The following is a 26,936-nucleotide window of genomic DNA, read 5'->3' as shown; positions in this document are numbered from 1 at the left end:
CAATCCAAAAGACAGCAGGTGTACATAGCAAAAAAGTTGCTGTCTTTCCCCACATAATGCGGGCCACAATATACGATTACTCTGCAATACAAAATCATTATATAGTAATATACAGTATGTAACGTAACCCCCTGAGCAAGCGCCTTTATATCGGCCTTTAGATATACAATACTGGGACAGTCTCAAGTTATCCATGGGGTAAAAATGCTGCCAAACAGAACGATCGATGACGTGACGATGATGTCGATGGTAAGATATGATCTGATACCAAAAGTTAACAAGTCGACAGCGTGTAGAGGCGGGTTCATTTTTTAACCACGGGTAGGATTTTTGGCATTCATTCCACGACTTTATTCGTTCTTTTATAACTATATATCTTCTCTAATTAAAATGGACAAAAATACAATTTTTTGAACTTTAGTATGATTAACAAATTTTTGTCACCAAAATATTTGATACGTAAAAAGTGCAACTTGGAATTAATTATTGATCATTTATATTAATTTTATTATAATTATTTAAAACTAAGAAACACGCTAGCACCATCAACTCTAGGCTGGTTTCCATGAGGGGCGTGTTTAAATATTAAAAACAAGTAATAGGACTACCAAACAGGACAATTACACACAGACAGTTTCACACAGATAAATTATATGCATATGGATATAAGTAGGATGCGTTTCAGTGTCCAACAACAATTGATTTAATTAAACAAACGAAGCGACTCGGCTGATTTTGCTTCTTTTGTGAGCCAAAAAGGTAAATAGTTACGCATGTTTTTTAAATTTGTCATCAAGGATTCATCAAGAATGGGATGAAATTGGACTCCTTTAAATCTTTAATTGTGCTTTAACGTTCCAAGCAAATTTGATATATTTAATCAATTTCCGTTTCAGCAATCGTCACTAGATATGTTTGCACGTAAATACTACTGCGGTTTCAAAAGCTTCAGTTAATCTTAGACTGTTGACTTGATAACAAATCAGTAAAGGTAAGCATAAAGTCAATACTAATAGTACATCCAGTACCAGAATAAAATTCTTCCCTGTGTACGGGAACTGGCTGATAAAATTCTTCCCTGTGTACGGGAACTGGCTGTACGAAAGCCTGATAAAACTATGACTTTCTATCCACGACTTAGTTGATTCTGAGTTAGACAAGGAATATTTACGGAAGAGAAAATCATACATAGTAGACCTGTCAGATATGATCAACGTTTGTTTGCTTTCAAATGCAGGAAAAGAAACTCGAGGGTTTGATGATGTTAAAATCACGTTCGTTCTTCCTCTGTTTTTGCTTCCTCTACGGAATGCACAGGTAAGACCTCCTGCAACAAGCCAGCTATATAATATTAGGTCATTTCACGCGTTTATTACACATTAAACAGATTAATAGATGTGACACACAGCACGGCGTGCGCTCTTTATGTACAATTGTAATAAGCCGAATACATCAATATTTTCCCCTCAATTATATAAGCTTCTATAGGCCCTGACTGCATAAATAGCCATATATAGTTCGTCAAAAAAGGATGTATATGTAGTATAATTATCGATCGTTCTTTAGAAAATATACCGTCGAAAGAAAACGCACTTAAATACCTCCGAGATTGTCCGCTTAACTGCTATATAAAGATATATAAACCTGAATTTGAGAAATCGGATTAAAACAGGGAAAGAAAATTGCAAAGGCAATCTGAGCACACCTGCAATTTTTCTTGATAAATCTTTCATGCGTCTAATGAATCATCCCATTTGAGACTTGAGAAATTTAAAAAAAAATCAATTAAAATTACTCTCGCGAAGTGACTGCCAACCCGCTAGGGACGAAAGAAAACGACGTGATGTGCAAAATCGTCTGAAAATTTAGATGAATGAAAACAGTTTTGTAACGCTTTGGACGTTATATACTTGCAACTTTAATAGGGAGCATTAGCAGCGACTATATAAGAGTACGGCTACGTCTACGTAGCAACTAATTCGTTAGATGAGAGATTGCAAATCGATAATCGATTATCGAGTTTCACCTAAAAATAAGAATAATTCTCCAGGCTGCTTACTGAGATCGTGAAACAACATTATTATTAGGAACTACAAATCCTAAACTAATTGAATTTTTTTGATGATTTGATTCGGACGATGATTTGATCTGATGATGAGTTTCATTTTGACGATGTTTTGCTTTACCGCCACATACATAAGGATATTGAATATACAGGCGAGTGTAGCAGGTTTTTGAGTTCGACGCGTTAGAGAAATTCATGGTAGCCATGAATGGTAGCCTATGGAAGTTTCATTGAATTTTATTGAAAATGAAATTACATTAATTTTAGCGCAACTGCGACTCAAAATTGGGCTCGTAAATCGGACGTAATGGAAATAAAGACAATGTTGTCGAAAATGAAATCTGAGATCTTACTGGAACTAAAGGAAACAATGAGGAAATCAGTCGTCTGCATCACTGATCCTAATACACTGAAAGGTCAGACAACACGCGATTTTTCAACAAGATCTAAAATACTTATAAATGTGAAAAATGTAGGTACACGTTAATCCCTGATTAATTTTTTAAGGGTTCTTTCAATTTCAGAAATATTTATATTATATTTATATCATAAATAAATTACACTTCCACGATCTAGATAATACCATAATTCATAGTCGTATAATGTAAAACTCCAAACTGTCATGGTGCAATTTTATTCAAAAGCTTTTTGTTCAAAACAACTTTTTATATGCAATAATAATGATTGTCATATAGAGGAACATTTAATATACATGCTCTACTGAGTTGAGATTATACGTGCGTGTAAGAGCGTGATTTAGGAGTATGGACTTCTTCCAATTTGACTTGGTCCAAACATGTTGAAGACCAATGTGCTCAATCAACGAGAATGCTCGGATACGTTAGGAGGTCTACACTGGATATAAAATCTATCTTGGTTCGTCGTACTCTGTATTTAACTTCAAAGCTATGCTATGCATCTCAAGTCTGGGCGCCACAAACTGTGGAACTGATTAAACGGACGGAGAGAATTCAGAGGCGCGCGAGCAAGTATATTTTGGATCTACCATTTATCTGCGACATTACCTACAGTAAGCGACTCGAAATGTTAGACGTTATTCCACTCTGCTATTGGCACGAATTTTTGGATCTGGTGTTCTACTTTAAATGCATCAATGGGATGATAAAAGTTAAAGATAGTGTTCTACCATCAATTAAGAACCGGGAGAAATCAACACGATCAGCCAACCCCGCGTGTTTGACGTTCATCACACCAAAGTGCAAGACTGTAACATTCCAGAAGTCATTCTTTTCTAGGTGCGCAAGAGTATGGAATGTTCTTCCAAAAGGGCTGACAACGAAGAACATAAGCCTTTGTTGGTTCAAAAACGATCTTTATTACTATTACCATTCGGCCTTGAATATATATATGACGCCGAAAATCCTAGAACTTGGAAGTCTGTTTGTTTGTCTTGTAACGCGTCCCGTAATTTGTCTAATTCTAACTCATGCTGCTGTTAATTCATATGTGTGTCCTCGTGTTCGTTTTGTCCAGCATTGTTACAAGTTTCCTCACAGGTGGATCTTCCTGTGGGATGTGAGCAGTCATTTTACTCTCGAAGTACTATTCTATTCTGCTCCTATCACGAGGAAGATTTTCCTGAGTGTGAACTATATATTGTGTGGAGATTGTATGATGTCTGTTTTATTTGTTTTGAAAGGGCTGCTGTAATTAGTGTGAGCTGTAGCAATACCCTGCCTCGATTATTGTGAATATTCATGCATTTGTATTAATTTTGTGCTGTTCGTGTTTGTAATATTGTATCTTGTATTCAAGTGGCAAAGCATAATAAATAAATAAATAAATAAATACGAGGGACCTTTCGGTGAGTATACAGCTAATTTAGTTAAGGCTCTTAATTGTCTGAAGGTAAAACTCAAAACAGCTAATTAATCTCGACCAATGCGGTAATGCGTGTTCATACTGGGGACCTTTATAATATAGTCATCACTCTGGCATAGTTCAGAAATATGTTGTTGCAAAATACGCCCGGATTATTTAGGTTTTTTAACATCTGCGGTGATTGACACCTCGTTATTATAGGTAAGAACTGCGCTGATTTGTACAACAAAGGTATAAGACAGAATGGAGTTTACAAGATTGACCCAGACGGCAAGGGCAGTTTCAATGTTCGCTGTGATATGACGACATCTGGTGGAGGATGGACGGTGTTTCAACGTCGCCGTGATGGCAGTGTTGACTTCTACCGAGGATGGAAAGATTATAAACACGGCTTTGGTGATTTGAACGGAGAATTCTGGCTCGGACTTGACAAAATCCACAGATTAACAACGGCTTCTGGAAATAAGCTTCGTACTTGTAGCTCGTGTTTTATGCGCTATAAACCGCTCGGCTGCGCCTCGCGTTTTATACCGCATAAAACACTCCTACTCGTGTTTTAAATACTACATATATTCTGTAATCAAAATGGACAAAAATACAATTTTTTGAACTTTGATGCATGCAATGATTAAATTTTTGTAACGACAATATTTGGTACGTAAAAAGTGCGACTTGGAATTATTGATCATTTATATCAGTTTTATTATAATTATAAGGTTGATGTTTCCCCCATGAGATAAACCACATTTGATATACTTTTATGCAACATCGCTACGTAGCGAAATAAAAATAATCAATTACCCAATCGTCAGTATTAACTATTCTGGGTCGTTCATATTAAGCCTCTTACAGACGAGCAAGTTTTCTATGATAAGTTTTTATATGACAAGTTTTTATTGGCAATTGCACGCGTGTATAACAAAATATTTTCTATTACAAGTTTTTCTTTGACGAGTTTATTTGCTCATGTGAACGTGCCAACAAGTTTACTTGACAATTTAGTTTGCAGCCAGCGATGTAATTATACAGCGGACAACGTGAGCGCGCAATTCCAAAATACTATCCTGCTTAAACTGTTCACCGACTTTCGGTTATGCTATATCAAAGTAATCTACTTCAATTGGCCTCAGTAAAATACTTTTTCCAAGAAATTGAAGTCGTTCTTCCCTGGATATTGCACGTAACAACATTTCACAATCTACGAGGTTCATATTTTAGCAATCATGAGATGGCAACTAGACAAATAACAAGCTCTACTGTAGTTGTTTGAGTATGCTCTTTCGAAAAAGACATATTTTGTGTCTAAGTTAGCAGGTTAGGCTACTTTATAGTCTTTCATTTTACTTATTAGCTATAATTCTGACATTCAAAGGCAAAAATTTATTTTTACGTGAGTTTAATTGCACTTGACGTAGCTGAACATTCGGTCGAGTGATTATAGTAAACAAAAGATTTAATTTCTATACATATGAATAGCCGCCGTTTCTTTGCAGGTAATACAGGATAAATTATATTATCAGTATCCGTATACCTTTCTTACTATTTATGCATCTTTTGCTTGGTAAACTCAGGCTTTATATCTATTTATGCATGTGTTCTAGTGAATAATAATCTGTTACGTTGTCAGTATACAATGTTAGTGCAAACTGTTGTAATGAGTATTTTTCCGGGTCGCTGGTCTAAAAAAAGTTTATCGACTTCTCGCTTTGATAATTCAAAAAGCCCCCAAAAGCCCCTTTCAATTTTATATATTTTGTATACCTCGTAACATTGTCCAAAACCTAGTGTGTGTTTAATAACCTCAAACGACCTCACCGGACAGAAAACATAGTTTTCAAAAAATGCGCTCGTAAGTTTCGCCAATATTTTGTTCATTTTTTTCTCTGATCACCGAAAGTTTTCGTGAATTTTTCGGTTGTTGGACTGCGTTTAACAGTAAAAGATACCGTCATATTACAAGCAGCTGAACTCAATAATATTTATTTGTTATCATTATTTGGAATAAATAATCACTTACCATTTAAATCTTGCAATTCTATTTCGTCCTTGGACTACGTCACTAAGGAGTCATGTGAGATATGCGCACGCAGATCGAGCAGTCAGTTGCCCGCGTAGTTTTTCGAGCGAGCGGTTGTTTTATGCAAACGAAGCGGAGAAATTTAAATAAATTCACGAAAATTTACTGATATTATGTCTTCTGGCGACGAATTGGAAATGGCATTACTAGAAGAGAAAGAAACAGCGGTGTCGGAAGAAGAATCGATGCCAAAAGTGTTATCTGGATTGGGAAAAACATTGGAGACCATATCCACAGCCATGCTCAACATGGAAAAATCCATCAAGCGACTACAACCGAGCGAAACCTCTGATACAAATGGTGGACCAAAGAAAAAGCGACGTTCAGCCTCCCAAAATATAACAGAAACGGACGGTAACATTAGTGATGCAGAGGGATTGCTTCGAAACAATGAACCCGATGCCGACTCGGCAAATGAGGGTGTAATGAGTGATACACATGTTCGACTCGAGCATGACGCTCTCCTGACAGAAATCTCTCAGGATTTGGAACAAGAAGAGGAGGTTGGAGGCAATATAAATCAGCAACTTGCTGATATTGTCAACAAAAGATGGTCCACGAAGCTTATTGACGCAAAACAGAGGGAAAAAATGGATAAATACCCTCGACCAGGGAATTGTGAAAAGATTGTTGTCCCTCGCGTCAATGCAGAAATATGGGACAAGCTTGATAATAAAACTAAGCATAATGACCTCCGTGCTTCCACCACACAAAAATTGCTAGCCAAAGTCGGCTCGATACTTTCAATGACGACTGATAAATTATTGCAAATGCGTCATGATGATTCGCCTGATATTGCCCAGATTATTACGATGAATACCGACGCTTTGGCATTATTAGGGCACACCATGTGCGACCTCTCTATGCGTCGACGCGACGCTATCAAACCAAATCTACATAAAGATTATAGTAGCCTCTGTGCTTCACATGTGCCAATCACAACGTATTTGTTTGGAGATAACCTCCAAACACAGCTCAATGACATCCGAGCTTCCAACAAAATTAGTAAAGTAACAGTGCCACATCGGTTTGATAAACCCAAACCATATGGCCGCCACTGGGGTGCTACCATGGCCAGAAATTGCGGACATGGAATATGCAGATTGCCGTAGCAAATTTGCATATCTGTTCAAATATTATTCGTTTGCAGAACTATAAATTATATTGCGCATTCTTAAATTTTGCAAAATTTAAGAAAATCATTGCATCTTTGCTATTTGCCCTGGTTGTTTCTTGTAACTCGTGTCATATTGAAGATCCTGAGGTAATATTTTGCTGGCAAAGGTTTATGTCGGCTCTGCATTTTTATTTTATTTCTACGCTATTACGGTTTTCGTTTTATATGGTATTCAACGTGATAAATGACCAAAACTTTGTTTTGAAAATGCAGGACGAATACTGATAAAACATTTTGAAATACTGTATAAAAATATTAAGATTAACTTGCTCTGCAACGAGCAATTAAGGCAAATTATAATTGACCTACCTAAAGGTGTATTTTTAGCGTTTAGTTCTGTGCACATTACAGTTTACTATAAACTCACGAAGCTTTATTTTGACACCATATGCAAATTTAGGCGGAAGTAGAATGTTAAATATGTCCGAATTTTCTGGCCATGTAACTCCAGCTCTGGAAGTAAGGCAACAAGGGGGCATTTTTTATCCCACAGCCGGCAGTGGAAACAGCACCCACCAAGATCCAGTTTTCAAACCAAGAAGAACCCAGCACCCAAGCATCAACAGAACCAATGACTATGGAGAAAGAAAGAGAGGCGACAGTTTTAAAAAATTTACAGGTTAGTAATTTTCAGACAGACCTTCCATCATTGGTGGAATATTTTACTAACCGAGTAGATAACTTTCAAGCTGGCCAATTAAGTCACAAACTTTGTGAGTGGCGCAAACTCACTTCTGATTCGGAAGTTTTACAGACAGTCATGGGGGAAGAAATAGAATTTTCTTCCTTACCTCATCAACTTAAGGCACCAAAAGCGAACATATTTTCCAGAGCTGAGCAACTTGTTATTGAACTGGAAATTAAAAAGCTTTTAAACAAAGGCGTCATTGTTCACTCTGCACATGAAGAACATGAATTCATCTCACCAATCTTTGTAAGACCCAAACCTGATGGGTCATACAGGATGATTTTAAATCTAAAAAGTTTGAATAAACATGTAGTTTACCGGCATTTCAAAATGGATTCCATTTGGAATGCCATTAGGCTTATGAAGCCTCAGTGCTATATGGCATCTGTAGATCTAAAAGACGCCTACTATTCAGTGCGTGTAAGTGCCAAGCACCAAAAATATTTAAAATTCTGCTGGAATGGGGTATTGTATAAATTTACTTGCCTCCCCAATGGGCTAGCTCTTGCCCCTAGAAAGTTTACAAAGTTATTAAAACCAGTATACTCATTCTTAAGAAACAAGGGACATATTTCATCACCATATATTGATGATTCCATCTTGATTGGTAGCACTAATAGAGAGTGTGTATCCAATGTCATTGACACAGTAACAGTGTTAGACAAATTGAATTTTGTGCCTCATCCTGATAAATCTGTGTTTTTGCCAAAGCAAATAATTGTGTATCTTGGGTTCATTCTCAATTCTATAACAATGACTGTCTCACTAACACCAGGAAAGGCAAAGAAGTTGAAGTCGGCAGTCATTTGCCTTCTTTCTCAGGATATGCCTCTTATAAGAGAGGTTGCTCAGGTTGTTGGTCTGTTAATCTCTACCTTTCCAGGGGTTATGCAGGGACCCCTTCATTTTAGAATTACAGAGGGCGAAAAAGCTCAGGCCCTAAAACTTAATCACAATAATTTTGACACACAAATGCAGTTATCCAACAATGCAAAATCTGAACTGCAATGGTGGGCAGATAATATAGAAACAGCAAACAATCTGATCTATAAACCAGAACCAAATGTGACTATGTGCACTGATGCCTCAAAAATTGGCTGGGGATGTGCAATTGAAAATCTTAAAACAGGAGGACTTTGGACTCTGAAAGAGAGCAAATATCATATCAATTATTTAGAGTTGCTAGCAGTATTTTTTAGCCTCAAAGCACATAAAAAACTGGTCTCAACAAAGCATGTTAAAGTATTAGTAGATAATACTACTGTTCAAATTACCTTAAATAAAATGGGAACAAGCCACTCACCAACGCTGAACAGTCTTATCAAAACTATATGGGACTGGTGTTTTGCAAATGATGTATGGATCACAGTTGCCCGTATACCTGGTAAAGATAATGTTGACGCAGACTACGAGTCTCGACAAACTAGGCGTACCACGGAGTGGTGCTTAGACAAAGACATGTTTCACAATGCTTGTGCAAAGCTTAATTTTAAGCCAAACATTGACCTTTTCGCATCGCGTATAAATTACCAAGTTAAGCCCTACATGTCATACACTGCTGATCCTGAAGCAATAGCAGTTAACGCTTTTCACCACCCATGGGTTGAATATGATTTTTATGCTTTTCCACCATTCTGTTTAATTAGCCAGGTCCTACAAAAGATCCAAAAGGAAGAATCCGAGGGCCTAGTTGTTATACCCAAATGGCCAACCCAATCTTGGTGGCCAGTGGCAATCCGAATGCTGATACAGTCACCCATCATACTTCCCAGCACAACATCAACATTGCACCTCCCAAGCAACCCATTGGAGAAGCACCCTCTTCACGAGAAACTAGTCCTACTTGTGTGTCACTTATCAGGGAACAGTTTGAAAACAGAGGCCTTTCGACAACAGCTAAAGAAGTCCTTGAAGCAGCATGGAGAACAGGTACGCGAAAACAATATGAAGGATACTTGGGAAAATGGAAACAATATTGTAGTGAACAGAATATCAATCCCTTTGCACCCACTGTTGAAGAAGGGATAAATTTTCTCGCAGACTTGTTTAAAAAGGGTCTTGGTTACAGTGCATTAAATACAGCACGTAGTGCTCTGTCCTCTATCATACTTTTATCAAATAACACCAACTTTGGAACACACCCGATGGTTTGTCGTTTCCTGAAAGGGGTATTTGAAAGTCGACCATCCTTACCAAGGCACAATGATATTTGGGATGTTCCATGGCCAGAAATTGCGGACATGGAATATGCAGATTGCCGTAGCAAATTTGCATATCTGTTCAAATATTATTCGTTTGCAGAACTAAAAATTACATTGCGCATTCTTAAATTTCGCAAAATTAAGGAAAACCATTGCATCTTTGCAATTTGCCCTGGTTGTTTCTTGTAATTCGTGTCATATTAAAGATCCTGAGTTAATATTTTGCTGGTAAAGGTTTATGTCGGCTCTGCATTTTTATTTTATTTGTACGCTATTACGGTTTTCGTTTTATATGGTATTCAACGTGATAAATGACCAAAACTTTGTTTTGAAAATGCAGGACGAATACTGATAAAACATTTTGAAATACTGTCTCAAAATATTAAGATTAACTTTCTCTGCAACGAGCAATTAAGGCAAATTATAATCGACCACCTAAAGCTGTATTTATAGCGTTTAGTACTGTGCACATTACAGTTTACTATAAGCTCACGAAGCTTTATTTTGACACCATATGCAAATTTATGCGGAAGTAGAATGTTAATTATGTCCGAATTTTCTGGCCATGGAATAGTATTAGACTACCTACGAACTCTTCAGCCAACCAGAAATTTAACCCTCAAAACGTTGACGCTAAAACTGGTCATGATTCTTGCTCTTACTTCGGCACAGAGGTGTCAAACTCTTAAAGCCTTGTCACTTGACAGTATGTCGTGCGCAGACGGGAAATATGTGTTCCATTTTGAAAGACTGTTAAAAACATCTAGACCCGGAAAACACCTGGCGCCCCTAATGGTTAAACCATATCAGCCAGATCCCACGCTTTGCCCATTCAAGCTTCTAACAGAGTATATCGAAAGAACGCGGAGTTTAAGAGGAAACTCCCGACAGTTGTTGATTAGCTTCCAAAAACCACATAAAGAAGTGAGCACAGACACCATCTCGAGATGGCTGAAAACAGTTCTAAAACTGGCCGGAATAAATGATTTTTGTGGTCACAGTACAAGAGCGGCATCGTCGTCAGCCGCAACTAACACATCTATTTCTATTGATACAATATTAGAAGCAGCTGGGTGGTCTAACGCTCAAACTTTTCAAAAATATTATAACAAACCATTACGGTTGGAAGAGGACTTTGGTTCATCGTTATTACAAGCTTTCACAAGTTAATTATGCATTCTAGTAAAATTGGAATAAAGTTACTTCGTTGTTTGAGTTCTGTGGTAAATTGTTATCACTCGTGATTACAACACTTTGAACATCTCACATGACTCCTTAGTGACGTAGTCCAAGGACGAAATAGAATTTAAAATTAAACGAGACTTACCGTAAGTTGAAGTTTGATTGTAATTCTATGAGTACTTGGACACGGAAACTAAGGAGTCACCCGCCCATATTACACAATTCGTGTTTGGGTATATTGAGCTTGTTCCCTCCCTTTGAAGGTACTGTTGTAATCTCTCGTTGCGTTAAAAACTGACTGCTCGATCTGCGTGCGCATATCTCACATTACTCCTTAGTTTCCGTGTCCAAGTACTCATAGAATTACAATCAAACTTCAACTTACGGTAAGTCTCGTTTAATTTTAAATTTCTCACTACTTTAAATTTTCCCGCGACATTTTGGATTTGCTTTCTTTACATTTTTTAAGAAATGCGCCCTCGTGCCAGTCCTTTGATGCATCATACGTAGTTTGCGCGTTTATATACCCGTTTCCACGCCCGTGTTTTAGAGCGCCCTGATACTATAGTCCGCTGGCCTACCGCATACAAGTGCTCACATTATGTAACAAGTTTCTTTGTTGACTGATACAGACGAGCAAAATTTGTACTGTGACAATTTTTTCTATGACAAGTACACTTGTTTTGATCATTTGTATTAATTATTTAAATGAACAAGTATACTTGTCAGAGAAAGTACAAATTTTGCACAAATTTTGATCAAGTGTACTTGTCATACGGAAAAAATCTTTGACAGTTAAGAGTACAGACAAACAATTGAAACTCGTCACATAAAAATTAATAAAACAGTTTTGATGATTGCGAAATTTTTGCCGTATGTTCATTCCAAGGTTAGGGCTGCTTTCCGGTTACACGTTTTTTATACGCACGTATACACGCACGGAAAATGTGAAATGCTTCTAACATCCAGGTCTACAAGTGCATACTAAAATATGCGGAAAACTAAGTTTTTTCGATTTATTTACTTGGTTTTTTCAAATATATCATACATAAGGATTTAGACTTTTACGTGCGTATGAAAAACGCGTAACGAAATAAACTCTTGTAGAGATTCGTAGCGGTGGATACGAATTAGGATACACAAATACAAAAGATTGGTACAAAAGAGTGTTACATTTGAATTTTCTCGAAACGTTAACCGATCACAAAGAGACTAAACAAGACGCCTGTTCTAGCGTTAAATTAACTCCGGCGTGCCCTGCACTTGCCAGTCTTCAATAGAAAGCTTCTGAACAAAACAATACAGTATACTTCATACTCATTTAGATGCCTTGCCAACCATAATTTTACTCGATCGCAAAATTCTGAAGCACATCGCACTTTAAAAAGTATAGAAGTTCAATTGTTCAAAAATGTAAATAAACGGCATGATACGTTCATTTTGTCTTTCACTTTGCCTTTGGAATTCGCGCTTATAAATATAGTTATATTAATTCAAACTGCGACGTGTCAACGCGCCCGCACACGACCACATCTTGTTAAACGGCGAAATAGAAGCGATGTTATTAGAATAGGACCAGAATCTACATGTATAAAATATATTCTTACCCCAATTCAATCTAAACTTGATCGAACAGCATCCAAAGAACGATTTATTTGTTCCTCTTGCATGGAGGAATTGCCGTATTATGCGAGCGAAATCTAATCTCGCATCGGAAAATTGGCCAAAGCTGTGCACCACAACTCTTGGGAGACAAATAGATAAATACGGTCACACACACATTTCAAATACTAGAATATTTCGCGCAAAAACACACTTGCGACGACGAAAAATAATAAAAACCCCAAAAAAACCAAAACAAAACCGAGGGGAATTTTGAACTCCGTCACTGACGCGTAAGTATAATTATAAAACCAGCTATTTTAAAAACTTAGGCATGTTTTTTAAATTTGTCATCAAGCATTCATGTTGATACAAAAATGAGGTGAAATTGAACTCTTTAATTGTGCTTTGACGTTCCACGCAAATTTAATCTATTTAATAATCAATTTCCGTTTCAGCCAGCGTCTAGATATGTTTGCTCGTATACGTGTGTAGTATATACGTACAGCAAGTTTTTCTTTGACGAGTTTTATTTGCTCGTGTAAACCTGCCAACAAGTTTACTTTGTTAATTTAGTTTGCAGCCAACCATGAGCCGCGAGAGCGCGCCATTGCAAAATACTATAGTCCGCTGGCCTACCGCATACAAGTGCTCACATTATGTGACAAGTTTCTTTGTTGACTGATAAAGACGAGCAAAATTTGTACTTTGACAAAACGAACAATTAAAACTCGTCACATAAACATTTATTAAAAAAGAACGTTTTGATGATTGCGGAATTTTTGCCGTATGTTCATTTCAAGGTTAAGGCTGCTTTCCACTTACGCGTTTTTTATACGCACGTACACGTACGGAAAATTTTAAATGCTTTTAAATTTTTATTATTTAACATCTAGGTCAACTAATGCATACTAAAATAAGCAAGAAACTAACTTCTTTCGATTTATTCACTTATTTTTTTCAAAGGTAACATGTATATGGATTTCGACTTTGACGTTCGTGTACGTGCGTATGAAAAACGCGTAAGTGAAAAACAGCCTTAAAGGCTGTTTTCCACTTACGCGATTCCGCAATCATCAAAACAGCCCTTGGGGGCTGCTTTCCGGTTACGCGTTTTTTTATATACGCACGTACACGCACGGAAAATTTGAAAAGCTTCCAACATTCAGGTCTGCAAGGCATACTAAAATATGCGGAAAACTAAGTTTTTTCGATTTATTTACCTATTTTTTTCAAAGATATCATACATAAGGATTTAGATTTTTACGTGCGTGTACGTGCGTATAAAAAACGCGTAAGTGGAAAACGGCTTTATATAGCCATACAGAAATAAACCCTTGAAGAGATTCGTAGCGGTGGATACGAAATAGGATACACAAATACAAAAGATTGGTTACAAAAGTCGAGTGCTACATTTGAATTTTCTCGGAACGTTAACCAATCACAAAGTGGCTTTCACCTAGAGGAATAAGATAAATAATAAAACCAGCTATTTTAAAAACTTACGCATGTTTTTTAAATTTGTCAACAAGGATTCATGTTGAAACTAAAATGGGATGAAATTGGACTAATTTAATTGTGCTTTAGCGTTATTTTAGCGCCACGCAAATTTAATCCATTTAATCAATCATTCTGTACCAGAATGAAATTCTTCCATGCATGTGTACGGGAACTACGAATGTCTGATAAAACTATGATTTTGAATATTTACGGAGGAGAAAATCATGTTTAGTCTGTAAGATATGTATGACGGGTTTTTTTTGCTTTCAAATGCAGGGAAAGAAACTCAAGGGTAATCACAAGAATGATGATGTTAAAACCACGTTCGTTCTTCCTTTGTTTTTGCTTCTTCTGCGGAATGCAGAGGTAAGGTTGCGTGCAACAGCCATTTTTTACTTTGTATAACTTCGTTACGAACTTTGGAAACATATATTTATTTGAATTCAAGAAATCGGGTTAGAACGGGGAAAGGAACTTGCAAATGCGATTTGAGGACACCACCAACTATTCTTGATAAATCTCTCACGAGCCTAATGAAGCATTCATGTAGCAGCCACGTTTGACCATTTCGAGCTAATTTCACTGGAATTTACGATACGATTCCAAAGGCTAAAAGCAAGTAGGGGCCTATATCAACTTTGATGTAATTTGCGTAATCTATAAGCAAATATACAAAGAAAACTATACCTTAAGTTAGAGCTACCTTGTACTACCGATGAATAACAACAACAATACCGAACAATGACATGTTGTGCTGATTAATTATACTACGCCTTAAGTGTTAAACGCGCCCATGTCATATTGTTAACAAAATAGTTCCCCCTTAGAAGTGAATTAATGTCAATTTATGGTAATTATGATAACGTTGCTGCGAGGGGCGGAAAAAAAACGATGCGATGTGCAAAATCCTCTGAAAATTTACACAACATTTTGAATGTTTGCTAATGCTCACATTTACGTCATGAGACAGACAAGAACTTCCGCTTGGGAAAAGAACGTGCTTGAATGTCAGTTTTAGTTAACCGTGTTGAAATTTGAAGGTCGTTCACTACTGTCAGCATTTGCAACATATTTTTTTTACGTTGGGTTTAAAAAACGGAAGGTCAGCCAAGTTTGCAAGTCGCGTATGGGGTAAAGTCCTACGTGCGTAATTACATACGAGTACAAGGTTATAATAATTAGAGTTAACTAGTTCATAGTCCTATAGCCCCACAGCCCCTCCTTCTCCGCTGTCCATGACATATTATGTTATTATATTGACTAAATAAATGCGATAAATGCAATTATTAACAAATTATTGCGTAACTTTTTGTTCGCTCAATGCCTCCACATGCATTCATCATGCAATGTTTGGAATTATTAACTTGTGAGTTTATATTACATTTTAGCGCAACTGCTTTTTAAGTTGTTCTTAACGAGAAGGAAGAAATCCGCTTGGCAAAGAAAAATACAACGGCAGAAAATTGTGCTCTAAAACCAGATCTAGTGGAAATAAAAGCATTGTTGTCTGAAATGAAAGCTGAGATCTTGTTCCAGTTACAAGAAACACTGATTAAATCAATCGTCTGTACCAATGACTCACTGCAAGTGAAAGGTAACTAATAAGAAGCCCAACCGTTTCGTTTGATATAACTCACAATTGTATCTGGAATTGTATCCTATACTTGTCTAGGATTGATTTATTATTAGAATTTTAATTGATATTCAATGAACGCAGATATTTCATCCAGAGGTGTAATTTTTGGGCGAATAACTATTGCAACAACTAGTATTAATATTATACCGAACCTCATATATGACTTGACTACGAACCTAATTTTGGACTACGAAGGAGCTCTTTGTCCAAGTTGATGGGGGTTTTTCTCAGCTTCTTAAACTAGATAACAGATTAGTACACTTTCTTACAGTTATTTTCCCCGAAATGATACCATTAACAGTGGTATGTAAAACTTCAAACAATAATTGGGTGATTTGATTTGAAGGCTTTTTAACACAATTATTGTGTAGTGTATGAAAGTAAACGAGTAATAGTAGTCGTCACACAGTAAAAGTTCTTTTAGACAATAACATGCTCTAGATTGAAGTCATATAGGCCCTATATGAGTCATAATGAGCTAAAAAAATACAGCGAAAGATTGACTGAAATGAAATAAATAGCCAAGCTAGCTGTAACGGTTATTGGATAATGGATTCAATGTAAATATAGACCAATACTAATAGAATAAGGAAAAGAAATTAACTGCGGATGCACCATTGTAAGTGCTTTCGAGATTAAGGGGCTGTGTACATGAGCCCGGTTACCTGAGATTCAACGAAGCGTGAGGGGACTTTGAGGTATTGAAATAAGTCTTTATGACACCAAACAAGCACATGCTATTGTTGTGGCAATTATACAACTGCCAGGATCATGTTATCTGCTCATTTTAATACCTCAAAATCATCTCTTGCTTCGTTGAATCACGGGTAACCAGGCTCATGTAAACAGCCACTAATGATCCTCTCGTCGTATATAAATTGTAGCTACAACCTCGTCGTACCCACGCGCTTTAATAGTAAAAAAAATAATGTCGCATTATTTATTAATTGTAGAGATCAGCTGGAAAACGCTAGCGCGCGGAGATTTTTGCCTTTTTTGGGGGTGGTTTTTGCAAAGGAAGCGCCCGGCAGATAATGATTTCAACATGTAAACAATCAAATGAATTATACAATATAACACAATACAATATGATTACATACTATAATTACTTGAATTAGATTTAAGTTTTTACAGATAAATCGGTTTTTAAAAATGTTAAAGGTTGATTAATATTGAACAATTCATGTTACAAATTATATTCGATAAGTATCACGTATGGAATCAATTTACTTTTAAATTCAAGTTGTTGCCATAATTATCGCGTTGAATTCATCATCGGATTATAAAACCTGTAAACAAACGAATATGAGTTTTTATTTTTTTCTTGCCGTCCGAATTCATATTTTAGCGTTTCCTGCAATCTGATTGGCTACGCGAGCGGTCCGTATGAGGCCGTACGGACTGCGCGAGATGTAAAAGCACGCACGCACGGGGGCCGTAATTCAAAATAAATCTATAATTTACCAGTTTAGTCGGTCCGTATAGGGAAATATTTCCCTCGGTCTCAAAAACGTACCTCCGCCTTCGGCCTCGGGCTGTTTTTGAGACCTTGGGAAATACTTCCCTATTCCCAATTTGGTAAATATCATATATATATATATATATATATATATATATATATATATATATATATATATATATATATATATATATATATATATATATATATATATATTCTATGTCACGAACAGAAATCTCTTAAAATGTTGTAAATGCGCTCGCATTTCCCAATAGTAAATATGTAAATATGGTAGGCAATTATTCGAGTACTCTACGATATAGTCACTCCGACGGAAAAGATTTAAATAAAAGTACCTTCAGATGATTCTCCGCCAAAGGAAACGTTCATAATACTTGGCTAGCCTATCGACAGTCGATTCCAGTAAAAAATTGTCAATAATTAAAAAAAAAGCAAAATACAAACGTTTTTCAGAAATCAATCATTTTCTGCCAGGCGCTTCCTCGCTAAACAAAACCACCCCTGCGCGCTTGCTTTTTTTCAGCTGACCTCTAAACAATACCTGAATGCAACGTTATATATTTTACTATTAAAGCGCTTGGGTTTGGATAATAGGCAACTCACGTCTCGCGGTGCTACGAACCTTATCGGCTATCAGCTTATGCGTAACTCGAGCTCGTCGTATAATTGTTAAGTATTCAGTTCAGGTTCTGCTGCTAGGGTAAAAACTGTCAATGGTCAAATGTGGACTGGCCAATGCGCGGTTATGCGCCAAGTTGACCAAACAGGAATATGACTTTTTTAAAGGTCTATAGTGATGGATAAATCTCATTGCCGCACTGTAGGTAAAGACTGCGCTGATTTGTACGAGAAGGGAGTTAGACAGAATGGAGTTTACAAGATTGATCCAGACGGAAAGGGCAGTTTCAATGTTCGCTGTGATATGACGACATCTGGTGGAGGATGGACGGTGTTTCAACGTCGTCTTGATGGCAGTGTTAATTTCTACCGAGGATGGCAAGATTATAAGCATGGCTTTGGTGATTTGAAGGGCGAATTCTGGCTTGGATTAGACGAAATCCACAGATTAACAGCGGCTTCTGGAAATAAGCTTCGTATCGACATGGAAGACACTTCTGGGAACAGAAAGTACGCAGAATATGGTTTATTTGCTGTGACCAGCGAGCGTCAGAAATATCAGCTTAGTCTTGGGACTTATTCTGGTACTGTATATTCTTAATTATTTAGTTCTATGTTAAGCAAAGTGCTGTTATTGAACACCCGGTAGAACCGTTCTTGGGCGGGGTCACGAGTTTTAATTGGAAACATCGTGTCATGATTGGCGGGAGAAAATCGACGCTACCAGATTCGCGGAATGTTACATTTCTTTTCTGTTTTATTTAGGCAATGCTGGAGATTCTTTCTCTGTTCACAAAGGAAGGTCGTTTTCAACAAAAGATTCCGACAATGACGGACATGCCATTAACTGTGCTGTCAAATTTGTGGGTGCTTGGTGGTATGATGTCTGCCATAGATCCAAACTCAATGGTCTGTATCATCATGGTGCACACAGTTCATTTGCTGATGGTATCAACTGGCGTACGTGGAAAGGGTATTACTATTCCTTGAAATCAACAGCGATGAAAATCCGTCCGCGAGCATTTGGCCTGAGGGCGTAACTATCATTACCCGCACTCTGCATTATTCAACAATGAAAACGAACATGTAACTCACTTTAAGGCTCACAAAAATATGATTTAGGGAAGTTAGTTAATCTTTGTTAGTGAAGTAATTGTCGATTTTTTCTTAATAAATCTTCTCAATATTTCATTTTCATGCTCATCTATGAAAGGGGCGTAGCGAAGGAAAAGCAAAGGGCGCGGCTGACCCCCAATCTTTAGCGAAATTATTTTCCCAAAACGTTGAAATCTGGCTAGAAAAACTGTTGAGGGGGTGGGGGGTTATCATTGTGAAGAAGGCCAATTTACAAAATAGAAACCGAAACTTGCAATCTTGCTCAAATCTCCCGCGTTTGGCAACATCCATTTTTGAGAATTTTAGAAGCCCTAGAATTCTAAATTTCCGCGTCGGTGCGGTTGTCGCAGGACACCAGTAAACGTGCTTGCCCCAAAGTTAGGGCCCTCTAAACAATGAACACTTCAGACGAGTAGTTTAACTAAAGAAACCTTGTCCTTTGTAATGTTGCGTATGCATGCAACGTCGTAATGACGCAACGTTTCACAGCAACCATCTCAGATATTATATACTTGTATAAGAAATCAGTCTAATTTGTTCTTGTCTTTGAATGGCTTTGTCTCCCCCATTCACTCTGGACGGTGGACTAATTGCATTATAATAGTATTACGTTAATCATGAACATACCTTTCCCCTTTTAGCTTTCAAGCGCGCAACACGTAACGGTAGTTTATTATTAAGGTCAATTTGAGTTGTAATTTCGCCATGTTCCGGAGCGATTTAGTTTAACAAAGAAGCAAAACGAATCAGCAAGGTTTTTTTACAAACACAATCGCTATTAATCAGAGCGATATCGCAACTCAAAGTTTTTAATAATTAACTACCGTCACGCATTGCGCGCTTGAAAGCTAAGCCGGGGGAAAGGTCGATTGATAACTTTTTTAAAACACACGCGAAAGAATAGGTTTCAAAGTGGCATGGCATTCTCGCACACTATGCTGTCCTCCTATATTTGGGGGGGGGGGGGTTGGTGTGATCATCAATGCCATAGATCTCAATGGTCTGTACCATAATGGTGCACACACCTCATTTGCTGGTGGTATAAACTGATATTTGTGGAAAGGGTATCACTATGGGGCCGGTTGTATGAAAGCCGGTTAGCGCTATCCACTGGATAGTGAATTTTTTCAACCGTTCTAAAAATTCTCGAAGAGCAATAAACGAATTTTAGTCTTCTAGTCATGCTGAATATCAATATTGAATATCCCTGTTTATATTAAAACGTGCATTTAAACATTACCAGAAACTGTAGGGAGCCACCTTAAGTGATATTACTCATTAAACTTAATTCCCGAATCGTTCCAATAATAAGGAGTTTAATTAAGTTGATCGAGGAGGTAAGTTGTATATAAAAAGATTCTAAGGGGCCGTAAAATGGATTTTGAAGTACTGAAATAAGTCTTTTTGAAACAGAACAATCACATGCTATAGTGAGTATGATTACACGCCTACTGAGAATCGTGCTTGTTATTTACTCGTGTCAATACCGGGCTCATGTGAACAGCCCCTAAATTTAATTGTCTATAATTATTATCTACTTATAATTGTATAATAGTTAGAACTCCGTTAACTTTTAGTATTATTTTCAGTCTATATTTTACTCCACAGTAAGCCATTAGCAAGAATCTCGTTACCTGAATGCTTATTTAATTAGAGATCAAAACATCGGTCACAAATATCAGTTAATTCCTGATAATTTTATGTGTTCATTTACGAAATCTAACACATAGTCGCGAGGAGACGATCGTGCCTTGCTTAATGGGCACATAATATCCTTAATGGGCACAGCTGTCGCACCCTTTGGGCTTTGACGCAAAAACATGCAGGTCTGGTTTTGTGTAGTTTAAAATCTGCATTAGTTTTGACTCCATATACATGCAGCACCTGTGATAGTTATTTGCTGAGGTAGCAATAGTATCATTCGAAATCCGAGGATGCGATGTCATATTCCTAACTGAAAATTTTGTTTTTGTCTCTCTTATTTGTTTTGTTACATTTATGTATGCGGGCGCACGGTTAAAAACACGTTGGTCTTCCAGTTGCTTCAGGCTAAGGTTAAACGTCGCATCTTGGTCGCGTCGAATGCAATTCAAGCAATTGATCATTATAGATGTTTATTATCTCATCATCATTTGTTTGAATTACAATCGACGCGAAAAAAGCGACCTATTTGAAACCAAATAGGGGGCTGTAAGCCAAATATGCTGCCTCTGTTGGTGCGTCGAAAGACTATGGCCATGTTGCACGGTACAATTTTTCTTGCAACTTCGAATGCGTTTCTACTTTCGAGAGATGTAAATTAGTGAGGAAGCTTCAAAATGTAAGTGTAAGAAAGGCCATGAATTGCATGAATTTGGATAGTTTAGCCAAATTTACATCTCTCAAAAGAAGAATTGCATTGCAAGTCGCAAGAAAAATGGCACAAATTGAGATGATATCGTCAACCCTGATTGTACATCCCATGCAAGTTCGAATCCTTTTGTTGACTTTATTACCAGAATTAATGCCCATAAAAACTGGAAAAAAAACTTTTTTGTTTCGCAAGCGGGTCTTCGAGCTGGCCGCGTCTTGAATCGTAAACTCTTTGTTAAAAATGACCTCGGGTGTCTGTAATTATATATTATTGAAAATGCCAAGAAAAAGCTAGGCTGCTTTCCACTTACGCGTTTTTTATACGCACGTACACGTACGGAAAATTTTAAATGCTTTTAAATTTTCATTATTTAACATCTAGGTCAACTAATGCATACTAAAATAAGCAGGAAACTAAGTTCCTTCGATTTATTTACTTAGTTTTTTAAAATATATCATGCATAAGGATTTAGACTTCTACGTGCGTGTACGTGCGTATGAAAAACGCGTAACTGGATAGTAGCCATACCGAAATAAACTCTTGTTGGGATTCGTAGCGGTGGATACGAATTAGGATACACAAATACATAAGATTGGTGCAAAAGAGAGTTACATTTGAATTTTCTAGGAACGTTTACCGATCACAAAGTGGCTTTTACCTAGAGAAATATAAGATAAATAATAAAACCAGCTATTTTAAAAACTTACGCATGTTTTTTAAATTTGTCAACAAGGATTCATGTTGATACTAGAATGGGATGAAATTGGACTAATTTAATTGTGCTTTAGCGTTCCACGCAAATTTAATCTATTTAATCAATTTCCGTTATGTTTTGAGCAAGCGTCACTAGCTATGTTTATAATACGACTGCGGTTTCAATAAGCTTCAGTTAATCTTAGACTGTTGGGTTAATAACATCTAAGCATAAAAATCAGTAAAGGTAAGCATAAAGTCAATACTAATAGTACATGCTGTACCAGAATGAAATTCTTCCATGCGTACGGGAACTACGAAAGTCTGATAAAACCATGATTTTGAATATTTACGGAGGAGAAAATTGTGTTTAGTCTGTAAGATATGTATGACGGTTTTTTTTTTTGCTTTCAAATGCAGGGAAAGAAACTCAAGGGTAATCACAAGAATGATGATGTTAAAACCACGTTCGTTCTTCCTTTGTTTTTGCTTCCTCTGCGGAATGCACAGGTAAGGTTGCGTGCAACAGCCATTTTTTTATTTACAGAACTTAAGCTTCGTTACGAACTTTGCAATTATATTTATTTGCAATTAAGAAATTAGGTTAGAACGGGGAAAGAGACTTGCAAATGTGATCTGAAGACACCACCAACTATTCTTGATAAATCTCTCACGAGCCTAATGAAGCATGCATGTAGCAGCCACGTTTGACCATTTCGAGTTAATTTCACTGGAATTTACGATAAGATTCCAAAGGCAAAAAGCAAGTAAAGGCCTATATCAAATTTGATGTAATTTGCGTAATCTATAAACAAATATATACAAAGAAAACTATACCTTAAGTTAGGACTACCTTGTACTACCGATGAATAACAACAACAATACCCAACAATGAAGTGTTAAACGCGCCCATGTTATGTTGTTAACAAAATAGTTCCCCCTTAGAAGTGAATTAATGTCATCAATTGATGGTAATTATGATAACGTTATTGCGAGGGGCGAAAAAAAAACGATGCGATGTGCAAAATTGTTGAGAATTTAGACAACATTTTGAATGTTTGTTAATGCTCACAACTTTATTTACGTCATGAGACAGACAAGAACTCCCGCTTTGGAAAAGTTAATCGAATTTTCTTTCATTTAGTAATTATAGCTGGCATTTTTTAACATTTCTCGAACGTGATTGAATGTCAGTTTTAGTTAACCTTGTTGATTGAAATTTGAAGGTTGTTCACAACCGTCAGCATTTGCAACACATTTTTTTACGTTGGGATTAAAAAACGTAACTATAAGGTCAAACAAGTTCGAAAGTCAGAATGAAATATGAATCATCACGTATTATGCGCGTATGGGGTAAAGTCTTACATGCGTAAATACATACGTGTTACAGGGTTATCATAATTAGAGTTAACTAGGGTATAGGGCGCTTCTTGTCCCCTAATAATGGATTAAAAAATACCATAAAATACCAAAAATACACAAACATATGAAATATTATGCAGCAATATAATTATAGACTGCTATACGATGTATAATAATATATAATGTTGCAGTCTTTGCAACGAGGTTTTACGGGAAATGTGAACCAGTTATACTTACACTGTTAAGGATCATATCCTTTACCTTTTAAAAGGTTAAAAACAAAGTCCACATAGTCCTATAGCGCCTAACAGCCCTTCCTTCTCCGCTGTCCATGACATATTATGTTATTATATTTACTGAATAAATGCGATAAATACAATTATTAACAAAATTATTGCGTAACTTCTTGTTCGTTCAATGTCTCCACATGCGCAATGCAATGTTTGGACTTAATTATTAACTAGTGAGTTTATATTACATTTTAGCGCAACTGCTTTCGAAGTTGTTCTTAACGAGAAGGAAGAAATCTGCTTGGCAAGGAAAAATACAACGGCTGAAAATTGTGCTCTAAAACCAGATCTAGTGGAAATAAAAGCATTGTTGTCTGAGATGAAAGCTGAGATCTTGTTTCAGTTACAAGAAACACTGATTAAATCAATCGTCTGTACCAATGATTCAATGCAAATAAAAGGTAACTAATAAGAAGCCCAACCGTTTGGTTTGAAATAACTCACAATTTTATCCGAAATTGTATCCTATATTTGTTAACCGGGAAGACGAAATTTAACGCTAGTCGGCTCTACCAAAGTTGCCATTTGATGTTTTAGACTTTTAGAGACATCACTTTACATTTGTCGACAGTGTCTCGATAAACTAAGAGTAAGGAAACGATCCGCTCTTCTTGCTCAAGATAACCTCATTATGAGCGAACTTAAAGAGGCATACGAAAAAGGACTACTTAAAAGCCGACAAGTCTTTGAAGACTGAGAAGAACCGAGCAGCAAAAAGCCATGTATTACAGCGCCAAATTTGCCCAGCGCATCCCAGACATTCACAAAGGCTACGAAATCCGTTGCCAGTACACGTGAACTGGTCAGTGCGCTGCCAGAACTGTTGGAAATACAAACTCCAATTTCACATTCAACCCCAGCTGTTTGCTCAGCATACAACACCTTAATATTAAATGTAGAGCGCACAGTCCGCAAGGCAGTTTGCCAACGGTGAACACTGAACATCTGTATCGTAACTGTGCTTCGTCGACGCTATGTTTTCATAACAAACAGTGTAAAAATAGTATATTTCCAAAAATAATTTATTCAAAATATTTAGCGACTAAACGAATCAAAACGCTTGATCTATCTATCGTTGATATGTTTGAGCCAATCACGTTCAGTTACTTAAATCCGTGTAAGTGTTATGCAGTTCAGCAGACTGAATTTTTCCCGTTTAATTTCCGGCCTCCTAATTCAGTCTGCGAGCAGGCTATAATTGTAGACGTCAGCTGAAAAAACGCGAGCGCGCAGAGGTTATTGGGGTGGTTTCGGTTCTACGATATAGTCACGCCGACGGAAAACATTTAAATAATAGTACCTTCAAATGATTCTTCGCCGAAAGAAACGTTCGTAATACTTGGCTAGCCCATCAACACTCGATTCCAGTAAAGCGCGAGAAAACAAAACCACCCCAAACACCCCTGTGCGCTTTCTTTTTTCAGCTGACCTCTATACAATACCTGAATGCAACGTTGTATATTTTATTATTAAAGCGGCGCGCCTTGGTACGAGACTGTGGATTATAGGCAACTTGCGTCTCTCGGTGCTACAAACCTCATCCGTTATCAGCTCATGCATATACGACTCGAGCTCGTGGTATAATTGTAAAGTATTCAGTTCAGGTTTGCGCCAAGTTGACCAAACAGGAATATGACTTTTTTAAAGGTCTATAGTGATGGATAAATCTCATTGCCGCACTGTAGGTAAAGACTGCGCTGATTTGTACATGAAGGGAGTTAGACAGAATGGAGTTTACAAGATTGATCCAGACGGCAAGGGCAGTTTCAATGTTCGCTGTGATATGACGACATCTGGTGGAGGATGGACGGTGTTTCAACGTCGTCTTGATGGCAGTGTTGATTTCTACCGAGGATGGCAAGATTATAAGCATGGCTTTGGTGATTTGAAGGGCGAGTTCTGGCTTGGATTAGACAAAATCCACAGACTGACAACGGCTTCTCGAAATAAGCTTCGTATCGACCTGGAAGACACTTCTGGGAGCAAAAGGTACGCAGAATATGGTTTATTTGCTGTGACCAGCGAGCGTCAGAAATATCAACTTAGCCTTGGAACATATTCTGGTAAGTATTTGTAATTATTCAATCTTAATTTATCCGACATGTTCGACTCATTCGACTGACATTCCAATTTAAAGAATAAACAAATAACTTTAGGATCTTATGTGCTTTAAAATCTCTGCTTTCGCTTTGTTTGTTTTTGTCAATCAGCAACACACGTTTTACAAGTCATCACTAAGCTTATGTGCGCACGGTAATGTTCTCGAGAGTTTTCACATTGGTTTTTATGCGAAACCCGTTTCAAACACCGTCAATTTACAATAGAAGTTGAAGCTAATTTAACCGATATATTGATCGTATTTTTCCTTGCATCGTGTGGATAGGGCGTAGAAACAATAAAATGGACAAAAATGTTTTGAAAACGCTCGAAATCGACTAAGTCACTATCCAATTGGCTGTGTTTTGGCCAAATGCCCCACACTAATGCCAGGTTGAGGGGAGGGCTGCTTTCGAATACCAGCTTTAGAAGAAAAACGTGTGTTATAATTGGCTGCGAAACGTGTGGTATAATTGCCTGCAAAACAGATGTCAAGAAGCGTCAAGTTACATTCTTCTATATCATATTTAGGCAATGCAGGAGATTCTCTAACTCGTCAGAAAGATATGGCGTTCTCAACAAAGGATTCCGACAATGACATATACTCCGGAAAATGTGCAATCGCATACAAGGGTGGTTGGTGGTATCAGGTTTGCCATAATTCCAACCTTAATGGTCTGTATCATCATGGTGCACACAGTTCATTTGCTGATGGTATCAACTGGCGTGCGTGGAAAGGGTATTACTATTCCTTGAAATCAACAGCAATGAAAATCCGTCCACGAGCATTTGGCCTGAGGGCATAACTATCATTACCCGCACTTTGCATTATTCAACAATGAAAACGAACATGTAACTCACTTTAAGGCTCACAAAAATATGATTTAGGGAAGTTAGTTAACCTTTGTTAGTGAAGTAATTGTCAATTTTTTCTTAATAAATCTACTCAATATTTCA

General features: G+C 37.1%; 2 protein-coding genes across 3 annotated transcripts; both read left to right on the top strand.

The window, feature by feature from the left end:
- Positions 1-904: 904 nt before the first annotated feature.
- LOC114533227 (ryncolin-2-like) lies at positions 905-19,253 on the top strand. Its single transcript, XM_028554728.1, has 6 exons — positions 905-991; positions 1,238-1,317; positions 2,333-2,481; positions 4,109-4,369; positions 18,536-18,652; positions 18,834-19,253. The coding sequence occupies exons 2-6, from the start codon at positions 1,259-1,261 to the stop codon at positions 19,106-19,108; spliced, it is 861 nt and encodes a 286-aa protein (XP_028410529.1). The 5' UTR covers positions 905-991; positions 1,238-1,258; the 3' UTR covers positions 19,109-19,253.
- On the top strand, positions 14,615-26,936 carry LOC114533226 (ryncolin-4-like). Of its 2 annotated transcripts, XM_028554726.1 has the most exons (5): positions 22,392-22,477; positions 22,651-22,740; positions 24,078-24,283; positions 25,568-25,945; positions 26,511-26,936. In XM_028554726.1, the coding sequence occupies exons 2-5, from the start codon at positions 22,679-22,681 to the stop codon at positions 26,783-26,785; spliced, it is 921 nt and encodes a 306-aa protein (XP_028410527.1). In that variant the 5' UTR covers positions 22,392-22,477; positions 22,651-22,678; the 3' UTR covers positions 26,786-26,936. The 2 variants fall into 2 exon arrangements, with proteins under 2 accessions (XP_028410528.1, XP_028410527.1); XM_028554727.1 differs by lacking the exons at positions 22,392-22,477; positions 22,651-22,740 and adding an exon at positions 14,615-14,700.

The sequence above is a fragment of the Dendronephthya gigantea genome, unplaced genomic scaffold, assembly GCF_004324835.1.
Source record: "Dendronephthya gigantea isolate DGI-Jeju-01 unplaced genomic scaffold, DenGig_1.0 000088F, whole genome shotgun sequence".
NCBI classification, from domain to species: Eukaryota; Metazoa; Cnidaria; class Anthozoa; order Malacalcyonacea; family Nephtheidae; genus Dendronephthya; species Dendronephthya gigantea.
The sequence above is the reverse complement of the archived record's forward strand: the minus strand, read 5'-3'. Positions and strand labels throughout refer to the sequence as shown.

What these genes read in the sequence shown, in the direction of transcription:
- LOC114533226 (XM_028554727.1), top strand. Translation starts at nt 14,639, where the DNA reads ATGATGATGTTAAAACCACGTTCGTTCTTCCTTTGTTTTTGCTTCTTC. An exon ending in TGATTCAATGCAAATAAAAG is followed by an intron (nt 24,284 to 25,567) that starts GTAACTAATAAG and finishes GCCGCACTGTAG; the next exon opens with GTAAAGACTGCGCTGATTTG. An exon ending in TAGCCTTGGAACATATTCTG is followed by an intron (nt 25,946 to 26,510) that starts GTAAGTATTTGT and finishes TATCATATTTAG; the next exon opens with GCAATGCAGGAGATTCTCTA.
- LOC114533227 (XM_028554728.1), top strand. Translation starts at nt 1,259, where the DNA reads ATGATGTTAAAATCACGTTCGTTCTTCCTCTGTTTTTGCTTCCTCTAC. An exon ending in TTCCTCTACGGAATGCACAG is followed by an intron (nt 1,318 to 2,332) that starts GTAAGACCTCCT and finishes CATTAATTTTAG; the next exon opens with CGCAACTGCGACTCAAAATT. An exon ending in TAGTCTTGGGACTTATTCTG is followed by an intron (nt 18,653 to 18,833) that starts GTACTGTATATT and finishes TGTTTTATTTAG; the next exon opens with GCAATGCTGGAGATTCTTTC.